Here is a 23,636-nt window from a genome sequence, read left to right as displayed (position 1 = left end):
CATCCAATAGACACACAACCATGCTTAGGCCAAGGAAAACGTGAATCTTTCATCATAAATGATAGGGTGGACTGTAATTATTGGTGTATATGTCCTCAATCCCGAAGAAAGGATATGGTCATAACCTGAGGTTCACGACCTCGATTACCGTCCTTGGAAAGCAGAAAAGCCGATGCCCACTTTTTGGCCGCCTTCGTAAAATTGCTCCACCTGTATGAAAAAAGCAACAAATTAGAATTCACGGTTGTTGTCAGAACGTTCGATCCTCATTTCTGCCTGCTCGAAAGGAGAAAAACAAATTGCCGCTTTTCGGCGGCCTGCAAATGAAGACAAAGTAAAATCTATCTGCTTTTCTTGAAGAAAAAAAGCAGAAAAATAGAAAAATGCACAGTTAGTAGTTTCAGGTTATGCTGGGGAGGTGCAAGTTATCAATTTTTCTCAAAAGCAATCAGAGCTTGTCAATGTTTATCTCAAACTATGACTATACTTTGAATAGTTATCAAAATAGCGCAGTTATTTCAATAGCTGATTTTAGGTACCAACAAAACATACATAAGCTAGACCTCTTCGAGTGTTTAAGACAAAAGCGTTCACCAGGCTCACTGATTTCTGATTTAAAAAAATGATTTGTCTCCAAACTGCAGCTCTTGAACCACCGTCAATCTGTGTAGACGCCCCGAGAGTGAAACTGGCTAAACTCTGCCTGGAGTTCCGTGACGTCCAATTTATAGGCGGCTTTCACGCATGCCTTGCATTGGAAGTCCGTGTCCTTTTTAAGACTGTATTTGAAGTTACCTTGGGATGCATTGACATCTAAAGAGACTGATCCAACTAAGCAGCCGTTTACAAAAATATGTTGATTGCAATTAATCCAGCAGAATTAAATTAGACTTACCTGCATGCTTTCCTGCTAGAAGCTATTAGAGTGCACATGTACATGGCATAAAGCGTGTATGCTATTTAATTATATTAGATTAGTTTATTAGTTTGTTAAATGATACATTGCACAAAGCTAAATCGTTTGGAAGAAAATTGTGGGTTCATGCTAGCGTTTGGATAAATATAATTTTTTTAATCAATGATTTTCAGCACAAAAAACAACTTTAAACAAAGTAGTATTTGGAGCTACGTTTTGGAGATTCATCTTGTGACAATGAAAGAAACGAGTGTTAACCAGCTTTGTGAAAAATACACGTCACTGGCCTGAAAAAACTATATTCAAGCTAAATAAACCTCTCCTGTTCGAAGCAATTCCATCCGGTATCTAAGGTTCATTTAGCAAAGTCAAAGATATTTCACCGCTTGCTATCTTTTTTTAAAATCAGAGTGCAGATTTGTCGCATTCGAGCCTTGTAGCGTAACTAGGGTTAAACGTCAGAGAGCACCAGGGGGCATCATATGAAAGTTAGCTGCTGCCGCATTTGAACAGAGACAATGTACAGATTTCAATTCGGAATGGGGGCACAGGCATCTTCTCAGGGTACGTGTCTCCTGGTAGTTACGCCACTGATTCAAGCCAGTGGGTTAGTGTCACAACTTCCCCAGGCTTAAAGCACATAAATTTAGGATCAGTTATTGTGCCTACAACTTCGTGGACAATTTATAACTTATGTTCAGTTTTCTTCTCAAGCTATTTACGTGTTATTTAATATTTGCATTTTCTTTTTAAAAAATTACAAATACTGCTTATTATTTACAAGATTATTCGATGTTAATTTAGAATGAATGGCCTTAAGGTGGATTAAATTTCCACTGGCTGATTTAAGGAATCATATTGGTCGTTTAATACGTTATTGCCTATAAATTATATTCAAATTGGACCGAGTCACTAATACTGCTATTTATTAATTCAAACCAGATCTCAAGACGAAGTCATACTCTTACCCAAGAAACTTATAAAAAAATAATCTAAAGGTCTCTTAATCGAGTGTATAAGGAAGTAAAGAAGGTAATCCTAATCTATGAGAAATGAATGAATGAATACTTTGGTAATTAGTTAATAGATATACGATAAATAATCCTAATCTTGCTGGCCAAACAAATATGATGGGGCCCATCGTTGTTTGTGTTAAAGTCAGTTTTCGTTTTTGTTTGATGTGCTTGTGATGAAAGCCTCCCTCGTGGCTTTTCAAATGTCCCCGTACCTTATAGAAGACTCACACTAAAATCAAACAAGTAATTTTCATTGTCCAAGGATCATTATGTTGCTTCATTAAGAAGAGTAAGGATGTTTAGATGATAATACATCTGCCATTCAGTGTTCAAAGTAACACAGACTGTACAACAAAATAACCTGACGCCGCGCACCTCCGAGGAAGGCGAGGGCGCCCTCCTCCTCGAGGTGCGACGCGTCGGACGGCACGCCGGAGAGCCCCTGAGCGGCTAGGGATGAGTCCGTTGGGACCGAAGTATACCGTCCCCCAAGAAAGTTGGTCTTCGTCGGGGTGATGGCTAATCTGATTGGTCGAAACTTAGTGACGTAACCCGGACAGACCTGACTTGAAATAAACTTCTCCTGGACACCTGACTTATATATAACAATTACTAAGCGGCTGGTTTATTCATCAATACACTCAACCAATATACCAGCAGAAGGTGCTATTGACAGGGAGACCGACTGATTATACGTGACCGGACTTCGCCCAGAGCAGCAAACACCACAATTAATTGTGGGCATCCAGTGCCGAATCAGGGACTTTAGCAAATCTACGGAGCTTATTGTCGTTGATGTGCTACACTCAATTCACGTCACGAGATAGCAATCCGCCCTTGCATCGACCGCAAACTCCTATCAGGAACTATACCGCACCACCAATTAGCCCCTCTACCTACCGAGCCCCTCAACAACACACGCACCACTCGGGACTTAGGCACAGTCACACTAGGCTAGGTGACTAAACCCTGGCACAGGATTCTTGGCCCTCACCTTAGGATCAGCCCTTGATCAGGACGACTATGCGTTGGCTAAGCGCGCCTTTTATAGCTTTTGCGCTGCTGTGACCGCGCACGCGCTCACGTGACCAAGCAGTGACTTTTGCTGCCCTATCGCACTACGCATAAGGCGGAGCCTATGCACTGCACTCGCTTGACACAGCTATACGCGCCTAACGTCTGCCTCTGTTACAGGGAAGAGCACCATCTACAACTTCGCACCGCGCTAGTGACTAGCGCCCTCTGTCAAGTCACAATAATAATAGTAAGCTCGGTCTGCTGGAAGAGATGTCGGTTATTGCTCCTGGAGCCCACTCTCAGCCCAAAACCTGGTCATCGGTATTTTTATTAATATCTGCAAGCTTGCGAAGGCATATTTTGTGAAGCTTCTGATGGCGATCGATGTTAGAGTGGCGTATTTTTAATTTAAAAAACCACGGGCTTGCATCACATGGCCTCATGGTTTAAACTATGGAAGGGTTAAGGTAAATAAGGCATCTGGCCCCGACGGAATGAGTAACAAAGTCCTCAAGTTCCGTAGTCAACAGCTAGCCCCATCTGTAAGATTTTTCAAATCGGTCTGGATTCTGGCAATATTCCAAGACTATGGAAAACATCAATAATTGTACCAATTCCAAAGGGGATTAACATTCAGGAGCCAAATAATTTACGTCCAGTGGCACTAACATTAAATTTTGTGAAACACTTCGAGAGGTTACTCCTGGATAAAGTGTTGAATGAAACACTTGATAATTATGTTAGATCCAAATAAAATCGTGGTGTCAAAGATGCTACCCTCGTTTATCTACAAAAATTGCTTGAACATCTTGACCACCCGAAGTCTTACACAAGGTTACTTTTGTTGATTTCTCAAGTGCCTCCAATATTACGATGGCTCGTCATTGTTTGGTTCGTGTGTTGTTGGGCATGAATGTTAACCCAAGGTTGATTCTTTGTATCCAACATTTTCTTAGCTACAAGCTGCAATCCTTACCATTGACATAGTGGCGTGTGAAGAGGATCCTGAAAGACAATGTAGCGCACCACTTGTTTAAGTAGCATGCATCTACCTGAAAGTTCTTCACGCGTGACCTGTGAAGCACTAACTAGAAACCATAAAAAGGAGAATATACGTGAAAGTTGGACTGCTGTCAAATTTGGGAATGGGAACTTAAAGATATAAAATGCTTTGAAGTTTGTAATGTACGTCTGTTGGAGCCCAATGCGATTTACCTGCAGGACTAGGTCATGCACACAAAAGGGGCGATAGGTTGCCCAGCATGAATGAGAGCATAGCCCCACAAGTTTAGGTTAATTGTAGAAAGTACTAGGTAAAATTATGTTTTTAATCATTTAAGGGGGAAAACGCAACAACAGTTAAAGGTCCTCTGTAACAAAATGGAAATGTTCAACCCCTCTCCCGGGTTATTCAGTTCTGCTTCTGAACCCGCACTCTAGAACTTTTTCGTATCGAAGCTTTGGAAATTAGAACTCCTGGTCACCAAGATTAATTCAAAAATGAAAGTTTATATTAGTGGTTAGACAAGCCTCTGTAGAATGCTTTATTAGGTACAGTGTAGACTGTTTACAAGCCAGCTATTGCTGATTGAGACTGCAATAAAATTAAGCTTAGTTTGCAAAGTTCAAAGTGTGGGTACTGGGCCACAAGCGAGTGTGGGTGGAACTGTAATCCCTTGGGGCTTACAAAAATCAGCTATTGTAGCTGAGAGAGTCTGAGATCAATTACCAGTTAAAAAGTAACTAGGTAAACATAACTTTACCGGAATTAAAGTCGACAAGGAGAAGTTGGCGATTTTTTGTAGGGTCATTGTTTATAAACTCACCTGAGAGCCAATGGTCACATGAAAAGAATCAATATAGTTTGCTGGATAAATTGGAGATTACGCCATCATAACACATGCTGATTTTGGATCATTGTTTGTATATTTTTGTCAGAAGTGTTGCAAAACATCAGGAACATGGCAGTTATTGCACGCGTTAATGTGAAGTGGGATGCATGACTATTGTAATAATATATAATATAATTTTTAGACAAATGAGGTGCATATCGGGTTGAGGGCATTCATGTTCACATCTTTCAAATTGTCGGAGGAAACAGAGTTGATCGCCACCCTGATGTAAAATACTACTAACAGCAGTAATGAAGTACTGGACCAATGTTTAGAAAAAAGAAATAAACAAACCGCCCCCGCCACCACCCATTTTAAGATGTGACAGTGGTTTAATATGCTTTGTTAGTCAGTACTCACAATTCTGGCCGAAGATGAAACTGGCGCAAACGCAGCTGCAAGAGCCACCAGCCTCCACATGGTAGTCATTCTCAAAATCTGGGAAGTCAAGTCTCTGAATGGAAATGGACCAAATGGCCAGGTATACTCGAAAGAGAAAACCACCGTGAACGAAAATCTCGTTGTTGAGTGACTTTATATGCCTTCCAAACTTTAGAGACATTCTGACTTTTGTTACAGAAAAACTATAGGCTAATGGAATTTATCAATACAATTTGATTAGCTGGTGCAGTTTTGGTTTCAATAGCAGGTCCCAAACATACAAAAGTTTTACTTGGTTCTTTTTAATTGATGTTACAGGATTTGTTTGGACTGCTGGGGAAAGCCGATGCAGTCTGCATTGCTTGGCCTTGGGCAACACTTGAAAAGACAGACAGACAGACAACATCATAAAAGTTGGGGCAGGCTAATAGTTAACGCAGTCATGATACCATACCTGCAGAAACTGGCTAGAAAAGGACGACTACTGCCTTCAATGACTTTATTAATTAATTTTCGTAGTTAGCATTCGTTACGCCTGCCCCAAAATCCCAGGGACAGATGCTCTCAAATATGGTTCCAGAAGAGCAGTGTACATATTGTCTATGTTTATAGCATTTTTTTACGAATCATTCCGAAGGCACACATTCAGAAATAGGTGTAATTAAAACCGTTGGGAACTTGCTGGTACTGGGAATTGAGAGTGCACCTTCACGAAGCACCCACACAGAGGAGACTGTATAGGAACCTATATTCAGAAATCTGAAATCAAAAGAAACAAACAAGTGGAAAGAAGAAACGCCGTCTAACGGCTTATTGAGCAGATTACGTGGTTGGATAATTAGTTTGGGTGAGAAATATGTGCAGATTCGTTTCGTTTGTACAATGCTGTCTGATTTAGTAGAAATCTGTGGAAACCAGTCATGCACAGAGACGAACATCTTTATCATTCCAATTCAAATAGACAATCACTTCACCATTGCGCTTTGTATTTTTATACGCCCGCTGGAAATCACACTGTTTTCCCTACCTTTGAGAGCCAGAAAATGTTGTTGGCGTCAAAAAACCAACTTGCTCTTTTTCAGCATGGTTCTCAAAAGAAAAAAACTAAATAATTGCCTCCACAGAAATGAAGGCTTTGAATGGAATAAAATGACACAGTAAATAGTCGTGTGAGAAAGTCTAAGCAAATTCAGACAAACATTAATTTTCGAAATGAAAATAACACTTTATTAATGATTTAGTGTTATTTTGTAATAACACTAAATTATAAATAATTTTATCTCTAAACGATTGGGACATGTTTTTACCCCTGCTCAGATTTTAACTAATAAACTCAACTCTGTCCAGTGAAGAGACCAGGCATTCTTAAGGAATCGTCTCGCTGAAAAAAGTAAAAATTGTTCCTTTTATTCAAGTGTTTCCAAAGTAGCACGGACAGTATCTACTCGGTGAGGCTTACTTTGTAGCTTACTGGTGAGAAATTAAATTAGTAAGTTGGACACAATTACAAATCAGAAACAAATAGAATTTGAGATCATTCAGAAAAAGTGAGATTTCCATGATTGTATGCTACGTTTTATTTCCTACTTACACGCAGTTTTTAAAGACTCAACCTCATATTTCTGGTTTTTCATCGTTTTTGTCAACGTAAAAGGCAGTTGTTCCACATTGTTGTGTACTTTTGCGTTCCCTTCGGTATCAGGCAGGCGATAGCATTCTTATTATTTATTCACTCAGGGTCAACAATTTACTAACAATAAACCAGCTGGTTTATTGTGGGTTTTTATTTATTTATTTTTTTTTTGTTCTTTGAAGCTCAAGGGTACATGCGTACCACCCTGTGTGCATTGGGCCACACGGTGAAAAAGTACAAATTTCCTGTCTTGGGAAAATTGCTGTTGATTTCAAAATGACGGCTGGGTATTTTTCTAAATTTTCCAACCAAACACTTCATCGTTGCCGTGTTCAAGCACGCCCGCTCGCTTTCCGCAAAGGGACGGATGGCACAACTCAGGAAGAGCTAAAGACAGGAAGAAACGCTCGCCCATGCCAGCCAATTTGTTGCCTGGAAGACTGGAAGCTTAATACCTTGGTTTCTTGGCGCTGTTGTTAACGTATTTCCATGGGCGTTACCACGATGACAATCACGTAGAATTACCACAGATGTATAAGCCACATACCACCATTCTTGCGCGTATAACTAGGATTTTGAAAAGTATGGGCAAATAATAGGCGAGATGATGAATGGCAGCGCACACTCACTGTCTGCATTTATTTACATGAGCTCCAAAATACGTTCACTTTATTGAACTTTGGTACTGTTTTGCCTTCTTGTCAAGTGTCAATCTAGGTCAATCTACATAGGTGAGTTTAAGTAAATACAGGATTTTTTTAACAATCGGAAACAAAATTGCTTCATACAATTTTAAGGTTGGAATTCTTCAACTGTGCGTAAATTCCCTATACCGAGGGGTAAATTTGCCCATGGTTTTTATTTTAGTAGGGCACCGCGCAGATCATAGAGTACCCCTGTAGATTCAAATAGGATCTGGTGGTCTATGCGTGTCTTTGAGAATCACTTATGGGTGATAATACAGTGGGTGGTGCCCCTTGCATTGGTGAGTTAATACGCGCATCAAGAAACAACGTGTTTGTACAACGGAATTCATTTTAAAAAAGAAAAATTGTACCTGCAATTCCCTTAATCAGCGCACAATGGTCACTGAAGCCACCAGTGGCCATTTTACAATTCCAAATACAGAGCAAAAAAAGCGTTCTTGCCACTGTTAACCAAATTTGTTTAGGGAATGACCAGTTGCAGTGCCAGCAAGCCAACCATCGCTTTTGTATTCGGCACGATGAAATTGCCACCTGTGGGTTCAGTCGGCGGAAAGGCACTGCAAGTCCGTATATTTTATTAAGACATCTGCAGTTTGCAACAAACGTTGCAAGTTTTAATTCCAGTGTTTCGTTTGCAATCAGTGGTGATTTTAGAAAATGCAAATTTAAAAACTGATCAATTTCGCTTTTTCTCTTTTGAAGATTTTCCCCGAGTGTGTGGCTGTGGCAGCATGTCACATTTTTTGTGCCTCTGTTTGCAAAGTGCATGGAATGTTTGTTGTAGCTTTTTTGTTCTAAAACCCAATATCCTTAACCCCTATATTGTGTTTAGTCATGTTCAAATTTAAAACAAAACGAAGAGTTCTGGCTTTCAAATAGGAAAATATGCAATTGCCATGTGCTTATTGCCATGTTTTCATAAATGATCCTCTTGCGTTAGCCTAATCCAAATTTACAGTTGTGAGGTTTTCGTCTTAATTGTTAAACTTACATCTTGTTAAGGAGAAACGACAGAAAATCCATTGGATTCAAATAAAATAATCTACTCCTCTCAGTCGTTTTTACTGTTGTCTATTTTACAAAGCGTTGCACTGCTATTTAATCGGCGAGATGAATTTTATCCATTGACCAGCGTTGGCCAGCCAGGTATATCTGCATAGTAACTGATAATTCAAGAGTTTAACACCACATACAAGCAAGTTTGGCGAGTGGCTAACGTAGCAACCACAAACCGCTGTCTCTTTAATTGAAGGCCATGTTTTCAGCCTTGGAATTGCAAACTCACTTTTCGAAATCCCTCTTTCACCGTGGGAAATTATTTTAAATAATTAGTAAGTTTCTAAACAATATATTTGTTCAGTAAAGTTATTCATGAATTTTCTTCTTTTCAGTTATACTAGAAGAATGTTTAATAACGGGAAGATTTAACACTGATATTAAACTGAAAGTAGCCTATATAAGCTAACTCCGAATTTTAAAAAGAAATGAAGACAGAAGAGTAAAAGAAAAACTTTAATGGAGGTGTCTACTTGTCTCTAAATTCGTTTCTCTGGTCGTGTTCATGAGTGGATAATGTATTTAATGAATATACGACAAAACTTATATAAAACGGACGAAACTAGTTCATGGTGTCGCCCCCGTCCCTGCTTTTCGAATTCCCATGGCAGGGCAAGTCTTCCTACATCCTTTCCCAATCCCATCAATTTCCAACACAGATTTACGCCACTCGTGGGAAAGCAAGTCAAGGGAGCAAGGGAGATGAAGTGATTGACAGCTTTTGCTAACAAACTGGAAACTCGGAACGTTCTGTTTGTCTCTACATAAACCAAAGCAAATCCTGATGTTTCTTTGACCACCCTCAGAATGCGACACCGTGTACAACCAACGCCCAATATAAACGCGTCTTTGCCTTGGTTGTAAATCTGTAAACGTTTGAAATTAAACAACTTTGATATTAATAACTAAACGTGTTTGTTTTAAAACATAACACCTAACACTGCAAAGCGTTCATAATGTTTGAACAAGAGGGCATTTAAAACGGCGTTAAAAAACATTTATACATTTTTCGTTTTACAGTGTAGTCCCAGAACTCGCTAGGATTTCCTTCCACGTCATCGGTCTCTTTTTTGCCTCGCTATAGTTTGTGACTGCTTCACCCTTTCGCATATGTACAACCATTTACTGCCAGAAATCCACTGTTGCCCCTACAGACACTCTACTTTAGGGCAAGTACCTCTCGACTACATTTAACAAATGGTTCAGTGCCTCGACCCTGTCATGTGCTGACCACATTCTAGTTCGATCAGTAAAGTGGTTCGGAACACACTTCTGGTCTGGTCCAGCTGTTGATCCCATAGCATTGCCCTTGTGCTGTGTTCACTCTTTCCGACTGCAACCTGCATGCCGCATAAGTAACTAATTTCGCCACTTCAGTGTTACACCATTTTGCTAAGACAACACACTTCTCCTTGTTTCACAACCAAAATAAAGCAATGAGAGAGATTGGGAACAATAAACCAGCCAGTTTGACTGTCATCCAAAACCTTGTATCCAGCTCACTTTAATAAATGATTGACCCTGACTGAAACAATAGTAGTAATGCTATCGCCTGGCTGATACCAAACTTTAAAGTTGACAAAAAACAATGGAAACCAGAAATACAAGGTTGAATCTTTACAAGCTGCGTATAAAGTAGGAAATAAAATGTAGCATATAATGATGGAAATCGCACTTTTCTGAATTATCTAAAATGTTATTTGTTTCAGATTTGTATTTGTGTCCAATTTACTTATTTCATTTCTGGTCAGTAAACTACAAATTAAGCCTCACCGAGTAGATACTGTCCGTACTACTTCATTGTTCCCTTTTAAGACCAAAGTGCAAGCACTTGAATAAAAAGAACAATAATGTTTACAGCAAGACGATTCCTTAAAAGAATTAATTGGTTAAAATTGTGGAAGGGGTAAAAACATGTCCCAATCCTTTAGTGTTAAAATTAAAATTTAGAACAAGTGTTATTTTCATTTTTAAAGTTAATGATTGTCCGAATTGGCGTAGACTCTCTCAAACTACTATTTACTATATATTTTCATTCCATTCCAAGCCTTCTCTGGTGAGGAGATAGTTATTTCGTTTTAGTCTTTTGAGAACCATGCTGAAAAGGAGAAAATTGTATTTTTGACGCCAACGACACTTTCTGGCTCCCAAAGGTACGGAAAAGAGTGCTGATTTCCAGCGGGTGTATAAAAATACCTAGTGCAATGGTGAAGTGCTTTGTCTATTTGCACTGAAATCATTAAAGATGTTCGTCTCTGTGCATGACTAGTTTCCACATATTTCTACTAAATCAGACAGCATTGTACAAACGAAACGAATCTGCACATATTTCTCACCCAAACTAATTATCCAACCACGTAATCTGCTCAATAAGCCACTAGACGGTGTTTCTTCTTTCCACTTGTTTGTTTCTTTTGATTTCAATTTTCTACTTTGTGCCCATCAGATTTCTGAATATAGGTTCCTATACAGTCTCTTCTGTGTGGGTGCTTCGTGAAGGTGCACTCTCAATTTCCAGTACCAGCAGGTTCCCAACGATTTTGATTACAACCGTTTCTGAATGTGTGCTTTCGGAAGGGTTCGTAAAAATGCCATCTAAAAACAAAGACGATATGTACATTGCACTTCTGGAACCACATTCGAGAGCATCCGTCCCTGGGATCTCGGGACAGCATTAACGAATGCTAACTAAGAAGATTTATTAATAAAGTTATTGAAGGCAGTAGTTGTCATTTTCTAGCCAGTTTCTGCAGGTATGGTATAACTACTGCGTTAATTATTACCCTGCCCCAACTTTTATAGCGTCTGTCTGTCTTTTCAAGTGCTGACCAAGGCCTTGCTGTGCAGACTGCATTGGATTTCCCCTGCAGTCCAAAAACAATCCTGTAACATAAACTGTAACTGTAACTCAAAAAACCGAATAAAGTTTTGTATGTTTTGGACTTGCAATTGAAACCATTAAAGAGCACCATCAAATCAAACAGAGCGTCGATGACAAAATTATGCAGATATGACTTTCTTGGGCCTGTAGTTTAGCTGTAACAAAAGTCAGAAGGTTTCTAAATGTTGTAAGGTATATAAAGTCACTCAACAACGAGTTCTCCATTCACGGTGATTTTCTCGTTCGAGTACACCTGGCCATTTTGTCCATTTCCATTCAAAGACTTGACTTCACAGATTTTGAGAATGACTACCATGTGGAAGCTGATGGCTCTTGCAGCCACGTTGGTGACGGTTTCAGCTTCGGCCCTAATGGTGAGTAGACTAACAACGTTTATTAAGCCACTGTTACATCTTACAATGGGGGTTGGTGGAGAGTGTTAGTTTCTGTTGGTTGGGCATTGGTCCATTACTTCATAACTGGCTTTACTAATAAGAATCCGTGTTTCCTCCTCATTTGTTTTAAATTGGAATCAACCCATTTCGCTAAATGTGAACGCAAATTCGCACAAATCTGTGTTTTTAAGGTATGTTAGGTACAGAATTGGCATTCATCTGAGTATTATCAAAAGTTACATTCCTTGAAATTAATTAATGTTTACATATTTAAATATTCATGATGATTGAGCTGAACCAGTCATTTGAAACATTGCTAAGGTGACAGCTGGGAAAGGAACAGCTGGGAAATGATCAGCTGGAAAGTGAACAGTTTAATGCACCCGTACCTAGGTGCCTTGGAAGACAGTATGAAGAAATTTTAATAATCCCCCGACAACAACGTATTTGCCCCATACTGTAAGATACATTTATTTCATGTTGGTGACGAAAGAGGTCCCAAATATATGAACTGCCTATATGCAATGAATGTTTTTACAATTAATGAGAACTGGTGTGATAAATGGACATAGTTTGACTTATTACCAACATTTAGAAAAAAAGAATACTTGTGCTTCTAGGTTTCCTTTTGCACCAACAATAATTCAGACCAGACCATAAACCTAAGATAGGAGATATTGGACAATACAACATGATACGCTGCAGGGACACACAACAGTAAGACAGTAAAAGTAGACTGACATGATTACATGAACCAATTTTCATTATGCAAACTGACAAGGTAGGTTTATAAGTGAAAATATGTCGAGTTGAGAGTCTTGCCAGATCCGTATCGGTTTGTCTAAAAGGACCCAAATTTTGGGATAAGACTGTAATTGGAAACAGGAATTCAAATAGCGCAGTAAAAAACCATGTTTGTATACACACATAAATTTACCCAAGTTTAAATGTTAAAAAGAAATTTATATTTAGTATTCCTTACTTTGCAAATAATGGAGTTGTATAAGTTAAGTGGTCTGTGTTTGATATTTTTGGATAACTTTCGTCTGTGAAATAAGCAGCTTGTTGCATTAAGAGGTTGGGCTACCCTAGGTCAGAATGGATTAATTTAGTAGAACAGAATAAGTGTTTTAAATAAAGTTAAATGTACAGTTTTCGACAACAATTTCGAAGAATTTACCACACGACACGTAAATATGTTTACTCCAAGAGAGAGATTCTTATCCAGTTAAATACCTGGGACTTTTGACCCGATTAAGAGGAGCACAACGCCAACTGGGAAAAAGTATTTTGTGTTTAAGTTTTTTTGTCCGGTGCCAAAATTATCATGCAATTTTTGTTAATTAAATTAAATGAGAATTCTTTTAGACAGGAGCCATTCATTCCCTTTACAAGCTCTGTGTTTGGATTGCTAAAGTATTTACAATATGATGCTTATGTAAGAGACTCACTGCATAAGTAAAAAGACTATAGGAAATTCTAGGGAAAACATTCATGTATGAAATGTAGCCTGTGGTTCACATTTCAAAATAGCAGGGACCAAATTTCACACAATTCAGCATTCACGATACCAAAGAGATTTTGCTTTATTGGAGTGAAAGAGCTAAGCCAATCAATACGAGAAACACAAAGTAAATGTAGAGAACACCAGTGGCCATAAATGGAAATATGAGGTTTACAGAGAATGCAGGATCCTGCTAAGTTAAAACACACTTTGTGCTCAAGAAAAAATTTGGCGCCAATGTTGCGACGAGTCGTTCCAAGGTGGGATGACACGAGTCCGTTGTGTTGTGTAGGCAGTCGGCAAAAGTAACGGGCAAAGTTCAGCAGAAGAAATGTAACGTAAAAGAATACTTAAGGATCTTGCAAGGTTGATGCTGGTGATTAGTGCCGCAGATGCCTTGGTGTATTTGTGCTGTGTCTGCAAGTCACAATATATATAGCTTGGTTAAGTTAAATTAACATGTGAAGTTGAAATATCTGAGGCATTGACCTAGAAAAATCTTAAAACTAGACAAGGATTTTCCTGGAAATACATTTCCCAGTCCCACACATCGTGAGGTAGGAATCAATCCAGGAAAGCGCAAACTCTTAATCAGAATGGTTATATACAATGTATGTATATATAAAAACAAAATCTAAACCTTGACCAAGAGACAATTCATATCTCTAACTTCTGATGAATTCAACGCATATCAGAATCTACCAAGTATACACAAACCCTGTTCGAATAAACCATAGTCGTCGGAAAAGTATTTCAACATCATTGGTCCAAACTGTAGGACTGCGGTCAGTGTATCACTTACACATGGATGTGATGGGTGATAAGTCCTGACTTACACATATATTCAAAATCTGCTCATATGTCTCAATGCAGTGACAAGCACAACCTATTCCCAGTCTCCGTTAAGTTATTAGTCAAGGTGATTGAAAAGTGCACTCAAACTGCCCTACTTAATTCAGGCAAAGCTTTCTGAGGGAACATCTCTTTTAGATCTAGTCTCAGAAATGTACTGGCTTGTGGAAACTACGAGATACATATATCAAAACTTTCAACATCTGCTTGGACTTCTAAAAAATATCCCAAAGTCCAGACTTCATGTAATCGATCGGTAAACTTCTTTTCCCAATTTAGAACAAGAGTCACAGTGAAAAATACATTAACTAAATTCCAGAAAAGTTACACAATAGTATGAAAGTATATAAATTGGAACTCAAACTTACCTAAGATAGAGAGCCAACACTGGTGAACATAAGCGGAATACTTGGATTTTGAAGTCTGCCAGTCCAAAGAAAAGTAGTGCAGAGTGCAGACAGAGTTCGGCAGGCATGTAGACAGCACGATGGCAAAGCTTGGAATGCCCAGTTTGCCAAAACTCTCGGGCAAACTGCTCCCCACAACATGTCTTTGCCACATGACTAGCTCAAGCTCTCATTGGACAACTTAAAAAGTTCCACACACGACTCCAATACTGATTGGTCATCTAGTATCTAGGCAGATGAGCACTCAGCAGAAGTTTATGGCTTTCACAGCTTGGAGTAAGGTATGAACAACAACTAGGGATTAAGTGTCCCAACATCCTGCTGATCTCCTGAAAATTTACAGGGAGTGTACATACTGCTGTACTAGTCAGAGATTAAAGGAAGTGGATACAAAGAGCATACTGTGATCTTCTAGAAGAGCAGGAACATTAAAGATAAACTGAAGAAAGAGCAGGCTATTTGATGAAAGGAACAGGCAATAAATCTGAAGATTAATCATTGGAACACTGCTTACCAGTAGAAAAGTCAAAGCTCAGGAAAGAACAATTTAAGTACGCAAAAGGAAAACATAGTCATGAAGAAATAACATTTTAAATTGTAACCCAAGACCTCTCAGGCGATTCCACGTATGCAAAACTGCTCTAATGTGTGAATACGAATGGCTTGATTTGCAGTATCATGAGCCTGAGACAGGTACAGGCATACGCCAAGGATAACTGTCTGTTTTCAGTTTATTATTTTAAGACACTAATAATTGCTGACACTGTTAAACCTTTTTTTTTTAATGCCCAAAATGAGATTTCTGATAATAGATCTTGCTGGCTTATCAAATACATCGAGCGGTTCTGCAGTTTAATTGTTTTTTATTTCTGCCAGAAAATAGAAAAACATGGTTATTGATCTGTGTATCATATTTGATGATAGTTACTACTATTAATTTAAACACTTCAGGAAAATACCAGTGACGAACGAGGGCTCCAAAAGGACATAACCAGATTACTTAATGACACGAATAGTTATACCAGAGTAACCTGTGGCATTTCCATTATGCACTTTGGAAACTCGGTAACAGGGGCAAAACTAAATTGTGCACACTTTTACCAAAAAAATGTTCAAATGAGTTGCTTGATTGAGGAAGTTCTCTCGCTATTTTCTTGCTAAAATCAATAAATTAATCATATTAATTTTAGAGCAAATGGTAGCATAATTCTGCCTAAAATAGGACGAAATCTAATAGAGCAAAGAATAGATGAGCTTCCTTCTTCCTTTAGTATTTTTCTCTTAATTGCCATTGTTGTTACGTATGTTAACTTTTTTGTAAACTATAGGTTGCCAGATTTATTTTGAATTATTTTCTCTGATTGAACTATAGATTCCTTCTCTTATCCACGGTGCTTTTGACATAAAACGACTTTGGAGCTCACACTGTGGAAAACGTTTTTCTGTTTGTGAATCAGGAGTCCGATCTCAAAGTCCTGCCGTCCAAGGAGGAGCAGCTGTTGGAACTGTTCAGAGAGGACTTGGCTGAGATGACCCCAGACGAAATCGCCAAGTTTCTCCTTATCGACTCTCAGTTTGGTGAAGTTATTTTAACCTACTTACCTTTTAATTTGTAAATGATGTGAGACTCTACCATCTACAGAAGGTAGTTTCTGTTACGCCCCAAGTATGCACAGGTCTACCTAAACTCGCTTGTCGCCCCGTACCCCCACTTTGAACTTTGCAAACTAAGCTTGGTTTGAGTGCAGTCTCAACCAACAATAGTCGCCTGTAAACAATATTCTTCCAGCTGAACACGCCTCTTTCTCAAAACCCCAAACAAAAGACAGACTTGTAACAGTTTGTCTTACACTGTAAATCATTTTACAAAGGCGTGATTGACAACTAACATAAACTTTCAGTATGCTAATTAATCTTGGTTATAAGGAGTTATGATTTCTAAAGGTTCGATACGAGAAAGTTCAAGAGTGCGGGCTCAGAAGCAAAAGTGAATAAACCGGGAGAGCGGTTGAACATGTCCAAAATACAGAAGACCTTTAACTTTTTTGCCTTTTTTTTTCCTGATCTCATTAAATACATAATATCCCTGGTGGTTTCTAAAGTTAACCTACAGTTGTGGTGCAATGCTTTCATTAATGCTGGGCAACATATCGCCCCTTTTGTGCACATGACCTGGCCCTGCAATTTGAATTGCATGGGGCTCCAACAGACGTACATTACAAACCTCCAGGCATGTTTTATCTGTAAGTTCCAATTCCCAAATTGTACATTTGACAGCAGTCCAACTTTCACGTAAATTCTTCTTGTTATGATTTGTAGTTAGTGCGTCAGAAGTCAGGGGTGAAGGAGTTACAGGTAAATGCACGCTATCTAGAGAAGCACTCTCAGCTGAGTGCTGCACCACACTCTCTTTCAAGGTATTCTGGAAACGCCACACTGTCAGTGGTAAGGCTTGCTTGGAATATTTTACCCATAACTTGGTGCTATAAAGAAATGAGAATATTGAGCCAACGATTTCATAACATAAAGTTTAAAAACTAGTCGTTTCCGTGCTAAGCAAACCGTCTTATATGCTGAAATCCTTTTTGCATGGATATGGACGTCTTGGTTCACATTCCTCCTTTTGGCTTGGTTTGCTGTTTAATATATACAAAAGACGGTGAGCCAAATCCAATTCTTACAATCAGTTCTAATGTCAATTGTGTCTGTGAGACTAACTTTCGTTTGTAGTGATACTTTATCTCGATTGGTCATAAGGTCGATCTGCATTTCTCGTTATATTGGTCATGCTTTAGCCTGAATACCCAAAATTCTATGGACATCGCTGACCTTAGAGGAACCGTCTGGAAAGCAAAATCCGCTGACTGTAAAAGACATGGTTTATTGGATGTTTGCTTCATTTTTGTAACGGTTGTTTTTTATGAAAAAAATTAAGTTTGACCTATTATATGTAAGTGGTTCGAGTGTATTGCCCAGTTGCTATAATCAAAGTGTAATCTCTTTTTTATCCTTCACCATTCTGAATAAAGATTTGCCCCTTGGGTTTCTTATGTCTTATTTGCGGTTCATGGGGTGAAGAGGGTTTTTTATCTTCAATTTCATTCAAGCTTGCGCTTTCGTCCAGGTTCTTAAGAAGGTATATGGTCTTCACCTCAAAATAACTGCAGCCCGTAGAATAATTTACGACAAAGAGGTGTCAGGTAAGACTTGGATAAATCTTGGATTGTTAGATGCCTTGTGCTGGATTTTTTTTCAATGAAACAAAGTAAACGATTAAATGTCAGGGATGCCACTACTGTAGCTCTTCCTATCAATACCCACACAGGTTCAAGCGGGGGTTATTGAAGGTAGAATTTTACCGTTTAGGGATTTTTATCTTTCTTGAATAAAATTTACAATACAATGTATCTGGGAGGTGCAAGTTGTCATTCTTACTGTCATGGCAATCACTGTCAAAATTCAAATATTTGATCCCCGGTTGGCATACATACCAGTGCTGGAAAAAACGAGCCCCCTTTCATGAAAGACAGTGCAATGTAGTAAAGAACACAGAGAGACAAATTTTAACCCGACTTTTTGACATTATTATCTCGTCCTGACTTATAATCTCGTCATCAAACAATGTTTATGTCAAAAATAATGTACTTAAGATTGTTTTTCAATTTGCTCAGTTATTTTAATAGCTGATTTTAGGTACTGACAAATATGTACATAATTAAACTTGTTTGCATTAACTGGGTTCATCGATTTATGACTAAACTAAATTAATTTAACTTCAATTTCAGCCCGTGAACCACCGGCCATTTGCATAGGCGTCCCTAAGATAAGAGTGGCTAAAGTCTGCCTTGACTTCCATGAAGTCCAATGGAGAAACGGCTTCCATGCATGCGTTAATTTCGAAGTCCGTATCCCTTTTAAGACTCTATTGGATGTTCGTCTGGGATGCATTGACTTCTAAAGAGGTTGACCTAACTAACCAACCGTTAGAGAAAACACTTCAATTTTAATTATTCCATCAAAATTGTTTTAGACTAACCTGCATGTTTTGCTTCTCAAGTCTGTTAAAGTATAACCGACACAAAGCTTGTATGCTATAGTTAAAGTATTTCTATAAAACTTGCACAAAGCAAAATCTTTCTAAAGAAAATGTTGATTCAGACTATCGTTAGCTGAATATTATGCACTGTAGTTTTCAAAATTAATGATTGTCAGCACGATAAACAATATCTGGAGCAACCCTTCACATATATGCCAATTTGAATTCCAGCAAAACTTTCCCGGTGAGGGTAACAAAAAATAAATTTCATAAAGAGTTTTAAGTAGTCTTTACAGCTACTCAGCAGAGAGTTAACTTGTACCTAAGAAACTACGCCTAAATTAACCATCCCTGCTATAAATACACGTCAGTAGCCGTTAAACAGCAAAACTTTCAAGTTTAATTAATCCCCTTGTTCAAAAAATCTTTTCCAATTTGTATGAAGTGTCAAAGTTATCAATATTTCACCACTGGCAACTATTTCTGAATCAAATGCACAAAGTGATAGCGAACGTTAGGAAAAATCACAAATTTCTTATGGGGGACTGGGGCACAAGCATCCGGTGGGGGCACCCGTTCCCAGTAGGTACGCCACAGACTCAAGCCAGAGGGTTGGACATTTTTAATTGATGTTTGACACCATTTATTATTTAGTGTAACAACTCTGACCATGATTACTATTTATTTTGAAAAAGACTGCCAATCATAGTTTTTCAACTACTGACAGGCTGCCATTAACAGTCTCCAAGTTTATCCTAGCCTAACAGTCGTAACAATTTTCATTTCTTTGCACTCCTGTCACCTTCCCCTTTGCTACAATAGCATCAAAACAGGAATATAACAGATATTTCAGACTCAAGTCGTGTATTTCCACAATATCTTCAATCAGTTTGCTGTGGGAAACGAGCACATTAAGCCTTAAGTCAGTATGCAATTATATATATAGTATAGTATATTGTTTGGGTATGGCTGTTAACAGCAAGAGAGCAAGAAGTTGTCGGGTGCAATTTAAGAGACACATTGGATCCTTTGAGAAGTAGATAAAGAATATTAATAAAACAATAAATACAACGAGATGCAAATCAGAAGTGCACTTTCTTCTGTTCCATATTGTTGTCATTTTGAATTCATCCAGCAAACACTTCGCAGCAACATATCATCGCCGTTTACTTAATTAGGGTACAGGAGAAAGGCACCGACTAGGGTGTGGTGAAGGCTTCGATGACTATACCTAAAACCGTACATGGTCAAAACGTGAAGTCTCTTCGCTGCAGCAACAGCACTGCGCTCCCAGATACCTGCTTGTAGGTGACTGGCACATTACATGTGAACTCGCCAGTCGTCAAATCAAACTTGTTTCCTGGCAAAAGCGTCTCGGCCTGCTCGAATGGGATAGGGATGTTTTGACTAGTACGGATATCCAATATGCTCATTGGCATCGCTGTGAATGCTACCAAAAGGCCCTTTCGACCTTTGTCCGCACTTCCCAGGTGGTACCAACGAAACCAGTTGGTCCTCTAGGACCTATATTATCAGGCAAACCCATTCCAACGCCCAGGGTTCCAAGGAGCTCCCTACTCATCCACAGCACCAATCGGAACAATATTGCCTTTTGACCCTTGAAACCAGCATCACCCTCTGACCGCACAGGACCATTGGTCCAGAGTACTAGCAGCCCAGGTATTCCAGGCATTGCAGCAGGTCCTTGACATTACATTGGACACACGAGTCCCAGAATCATTGGCGTCCTGGGGAACGGTCCCAGTAATAGCTTCTTGGAGCTCAATAGAGTTTCATGAATGTGGACTACTGTGGTCAACAATATAAAAAGGGCTGTAAATAATTAAATCACTCCCAAAATGAATATGTTAAATAGCCCAAGAAAATGGGAAAAGCCAAGAAGGTGAGTCTAGTCTATTCTGCAGATTTTCTTCCGCGTAAGGACAGTTTTGCTCCACGCGAGTTTGGTAAAGTGATGGAACGAACTTGGGCCTTCATTTGTGGTCTTATATGTAGAAGCCTCCGACCCTGCTTCAGGTGAAAATGGAAGTGCCTTGTTACTTATATTAACATCTAAAAAATCAATCTTGCTTCCAACGGTATTAACCTGCAGGACAGTACTGCACAAAACATGTACCGGTAACGTCAATAAATAATTGAGTGCCGCCTTAACCGAAGGTGGAAAAAGTTTTTAAAAAATTAATTAATTAATTAAAAAAAAACACTTTTTGTTCGGCGGTATTTACTATAATTGATTAAAAACTGGTTGGTACAGGGACCTTTGGGACCTTTCTGCAGACAAGTGTGTAAGAATTGATGCTGAGGACGTCATCAAATCAAAAGTCCTATTTAAGAGAGCTGTAATGTTTTCAAAATTGGAACAAATTCCATATGGAAAGAGGCCATCTGAAAACTCCCTTCACAAAATAGTAACAATAAAAATATGGGCGTTAACCATGGCGTTTGGACTCTTTTTATCATTCATTTGTTCGACCCACGAGTTTTTTATTTTTCAAATCCTCAACAGTGCAAAATATTACACAAGAACTTTGGTTCCTTGATTCACAAGGTCATGTAGCAAGGGCAGCCCGTGGTTGAAAGAGGTCCACTGTAAACGAAAATAAGTTTACCGACACAAAATTCTGATTTTTCTGTTCCAGAACGATAAACAGTACTCAAGTCACCCTGTGAAACATCTGGGGAAAGTGTACCCACCCGTTGGACCTCATATTTGTTTTAATAGAGATAAAATTTGTTCTGTTTTTCTTCTGAGATTTGACATCTCATTATTGAATGTTCTATTACAACCAGAGAAATAACAAGACACAGTATTTTTAAATCAATTTTATTCCTTTAAGTATTAGTCCAAAACAAAAATTAGCAGCTTGAACTAATCCACAGACGGCAGCAAATCCTATAATTAGACCTGTGATAACCAATTTGGGTTTTATGTCATTCGTAGGTTTGGACACGTTAATATAACCGCCCAATCATGACAATTTTCAATGAGATATACGTGTAAGGTGTGATTTGCATATAAATAAACAGGTGAAAATGACTTCAAATGACGTAAAGATGAAGGTGGCATTTTTATTTATTCCCAAAATTTGATTTATAAAGAGTAGGTTTCAACGTTGAGTAGAATGCGACAGTCTACTCATAATTTCAACTACCTTGCGGCTTACATTTGACGTATGCAATGACGCCATAATGACATTGTCAGGAATTCTAAATTGTTTTTTTCAATATATCAATGTCTGAAATCACTTGTATCTCGCACCTATATAAAGAGATACTGAAATACCTTGTATTCCTGTGGAAGCAAATAGAACTGATCTGGTTTCTACTTTTGATATGGAGGTATTCGCAACTTAAATGGAATTGTCTAATAAAATGCACGCATGCCCGATCACTCAAACGCCAATCTCTGTTTGGGTTAATTTTCCTTACAGGTGCACCTTTTACCAGTTGTTTTATATGTATCAGTTAGTGATGCATTTGCAGAAATCACACTTCACTTTTATTTACTTACATCCCCTAAAATCTGACCAAAACCTGATGGGTGACGTGCTTGACCAAGGATACCTCAGGGCTATTCGCATGGGAGCATGGTTAATTAAAAAGTATCAACTACAGATGACTAAGACTCAAACAGAAACTAATCGTGGTATCTCTGTGAATTTCTGGTAGATAAAAAAGACGAAGTCTAGATTTTGTGGTTGCAGTATAGGCTGAAAATAATCTCATTTTGAACAGTGACATTTGAATGTCCCAAGTTATAAAACAACGTGAAATTTATAGTCTGTCTTTAAAAATAAACAATTCCTGTTACATTCATCAATGACAAAGAAGAAAGGGCGAAGAAGACGGATAGGAAAACGCAGAAAGGGACGTTGTTTGTTGGAAATTGTTTAGCAATGTCTGTGATAATTGGTGCTCGAGCCAATGGTTACGGAAAATTGAACACCGGAATATCTCTGTGCATGACTAGTTTCCACAAGTTTCTACTCGATGAAACTGTTTTGTATCAACGAAAAGCATTTCCCCTTTCGCACACATTTTCCACAAAAACCAATTATCCAACCCCGTTATCTGCTCAATAAACCATTAACCGTGCTTTCTATCCACTTGTTTTGTTTTTTATTTCATTTTACTTTTTCTACCTCTCCATTTCTGAGGGTTTGCTTTCACAGGAGGCCATAAACCTATCATCTAAGGACATCGACGGACAATATTTATGCTCCACTTCTGGAACTGTATCGATAAACATCGGTCCCTGGGATTTGGGGATTAGTACATGTGACAAGACAAATGATGTATTTAAGTCGACTTCCTAACTATAGTTAATCGACATCGCGAGATATTCAATTAAAGCAAGCCTGCTTCCAGAGTTCCCTGTATCGACTTGGCCAGATAATATATGTTATTAAGTCGACTTCATAATTCAAGTAAGTCGACTTGGCAAGATGATTTATGTCATCAAATCTACTTCCAGAACTCACTATGTCGACTCGCCGAAATAAATTTGCTGTCAAGTAGATTTCCCAATTCCAGCAAGTCGACTTGGCGAGAAAATACGCTGCAGTTCACGTTCACTTGTGAGTAGTCAGTTAATGACTGCATGTGTACAACATGGCATGAATCATCTCGCCAAGTTGACTTACTAGAATTATGAAGTCAACTTGCAACATAATTTATATCGCCAAGTCCACACAGTGACTTTTAGAATCAGACTTGATGACATAAATTATCTCGCCAAGTCGACATACGACAATTAGGAAGTCGACTCACTAACATAGATTATCTTTTCAAGTCAACCTACCAGAATTAGGAAGTCGGATGGACTGCATATTTTGTCGCCAAGTCGTCTTCCCAAAATTGTAAAGTCGACTTGACAACATAAATTGTCTCGCAAGTTTACATCGCAAGTTTACATCGTAAAA

The 23,636-nt window shown here is 38.6% G+C and overlaps 1 protein-coding gene across 1 annotated transcript; it reads left to right on the top strand.

Moving 5' to 3' along the window:
• The first annotated feature begins 11,713 nt into the window (after window positions 1-11,713).
• LOC110983121 (uncharacterized) lies at window positions 11,714-19,775 on the top strand. Its single transcript, XM_022242088.2, has 5 exons — window positions 11,714-11,873; window positions 16,115-16,235; window positions 16,977-17,102; window positions 17,765-17,857; window positions 18,443-19,775. Exons 1-5 carry the CDS (start codon window positions 11,805-11,807, stop codon window positions 18,613-18,615), a joined length of 582 nt encoding a protein of 193 aa, XP_022097780.1. The 5' UTR covers window positions 11,714-11,804; the 3' UTR covers window positions 18,616-19,775.
• The last annotated feature ends 3,861 nt before the right edge of the window (window positions 19,776-23,636 follow it).

The sequence above is a fragment of the Acanthaster planci genome, linkage group LG21 (assembly GCF_054643075.1).
Source record: "Acanthaster planci isolate LZ-2023a linkage group LG21, COTS_SCS, whole genome shotgun sequence".
Taxonomy (NCBI): domain Eukaryota; kingdom Metazoa; phylum Echinodermata; class Asteroidea; order Valvatida; family Acanthasteridae; genus Acanthaster; species Acanthaster planci.
Note: the sequence above shows the minus strand (reverse complement) of the source record. Positions and strands in the feature narration are given on the sequence as shown.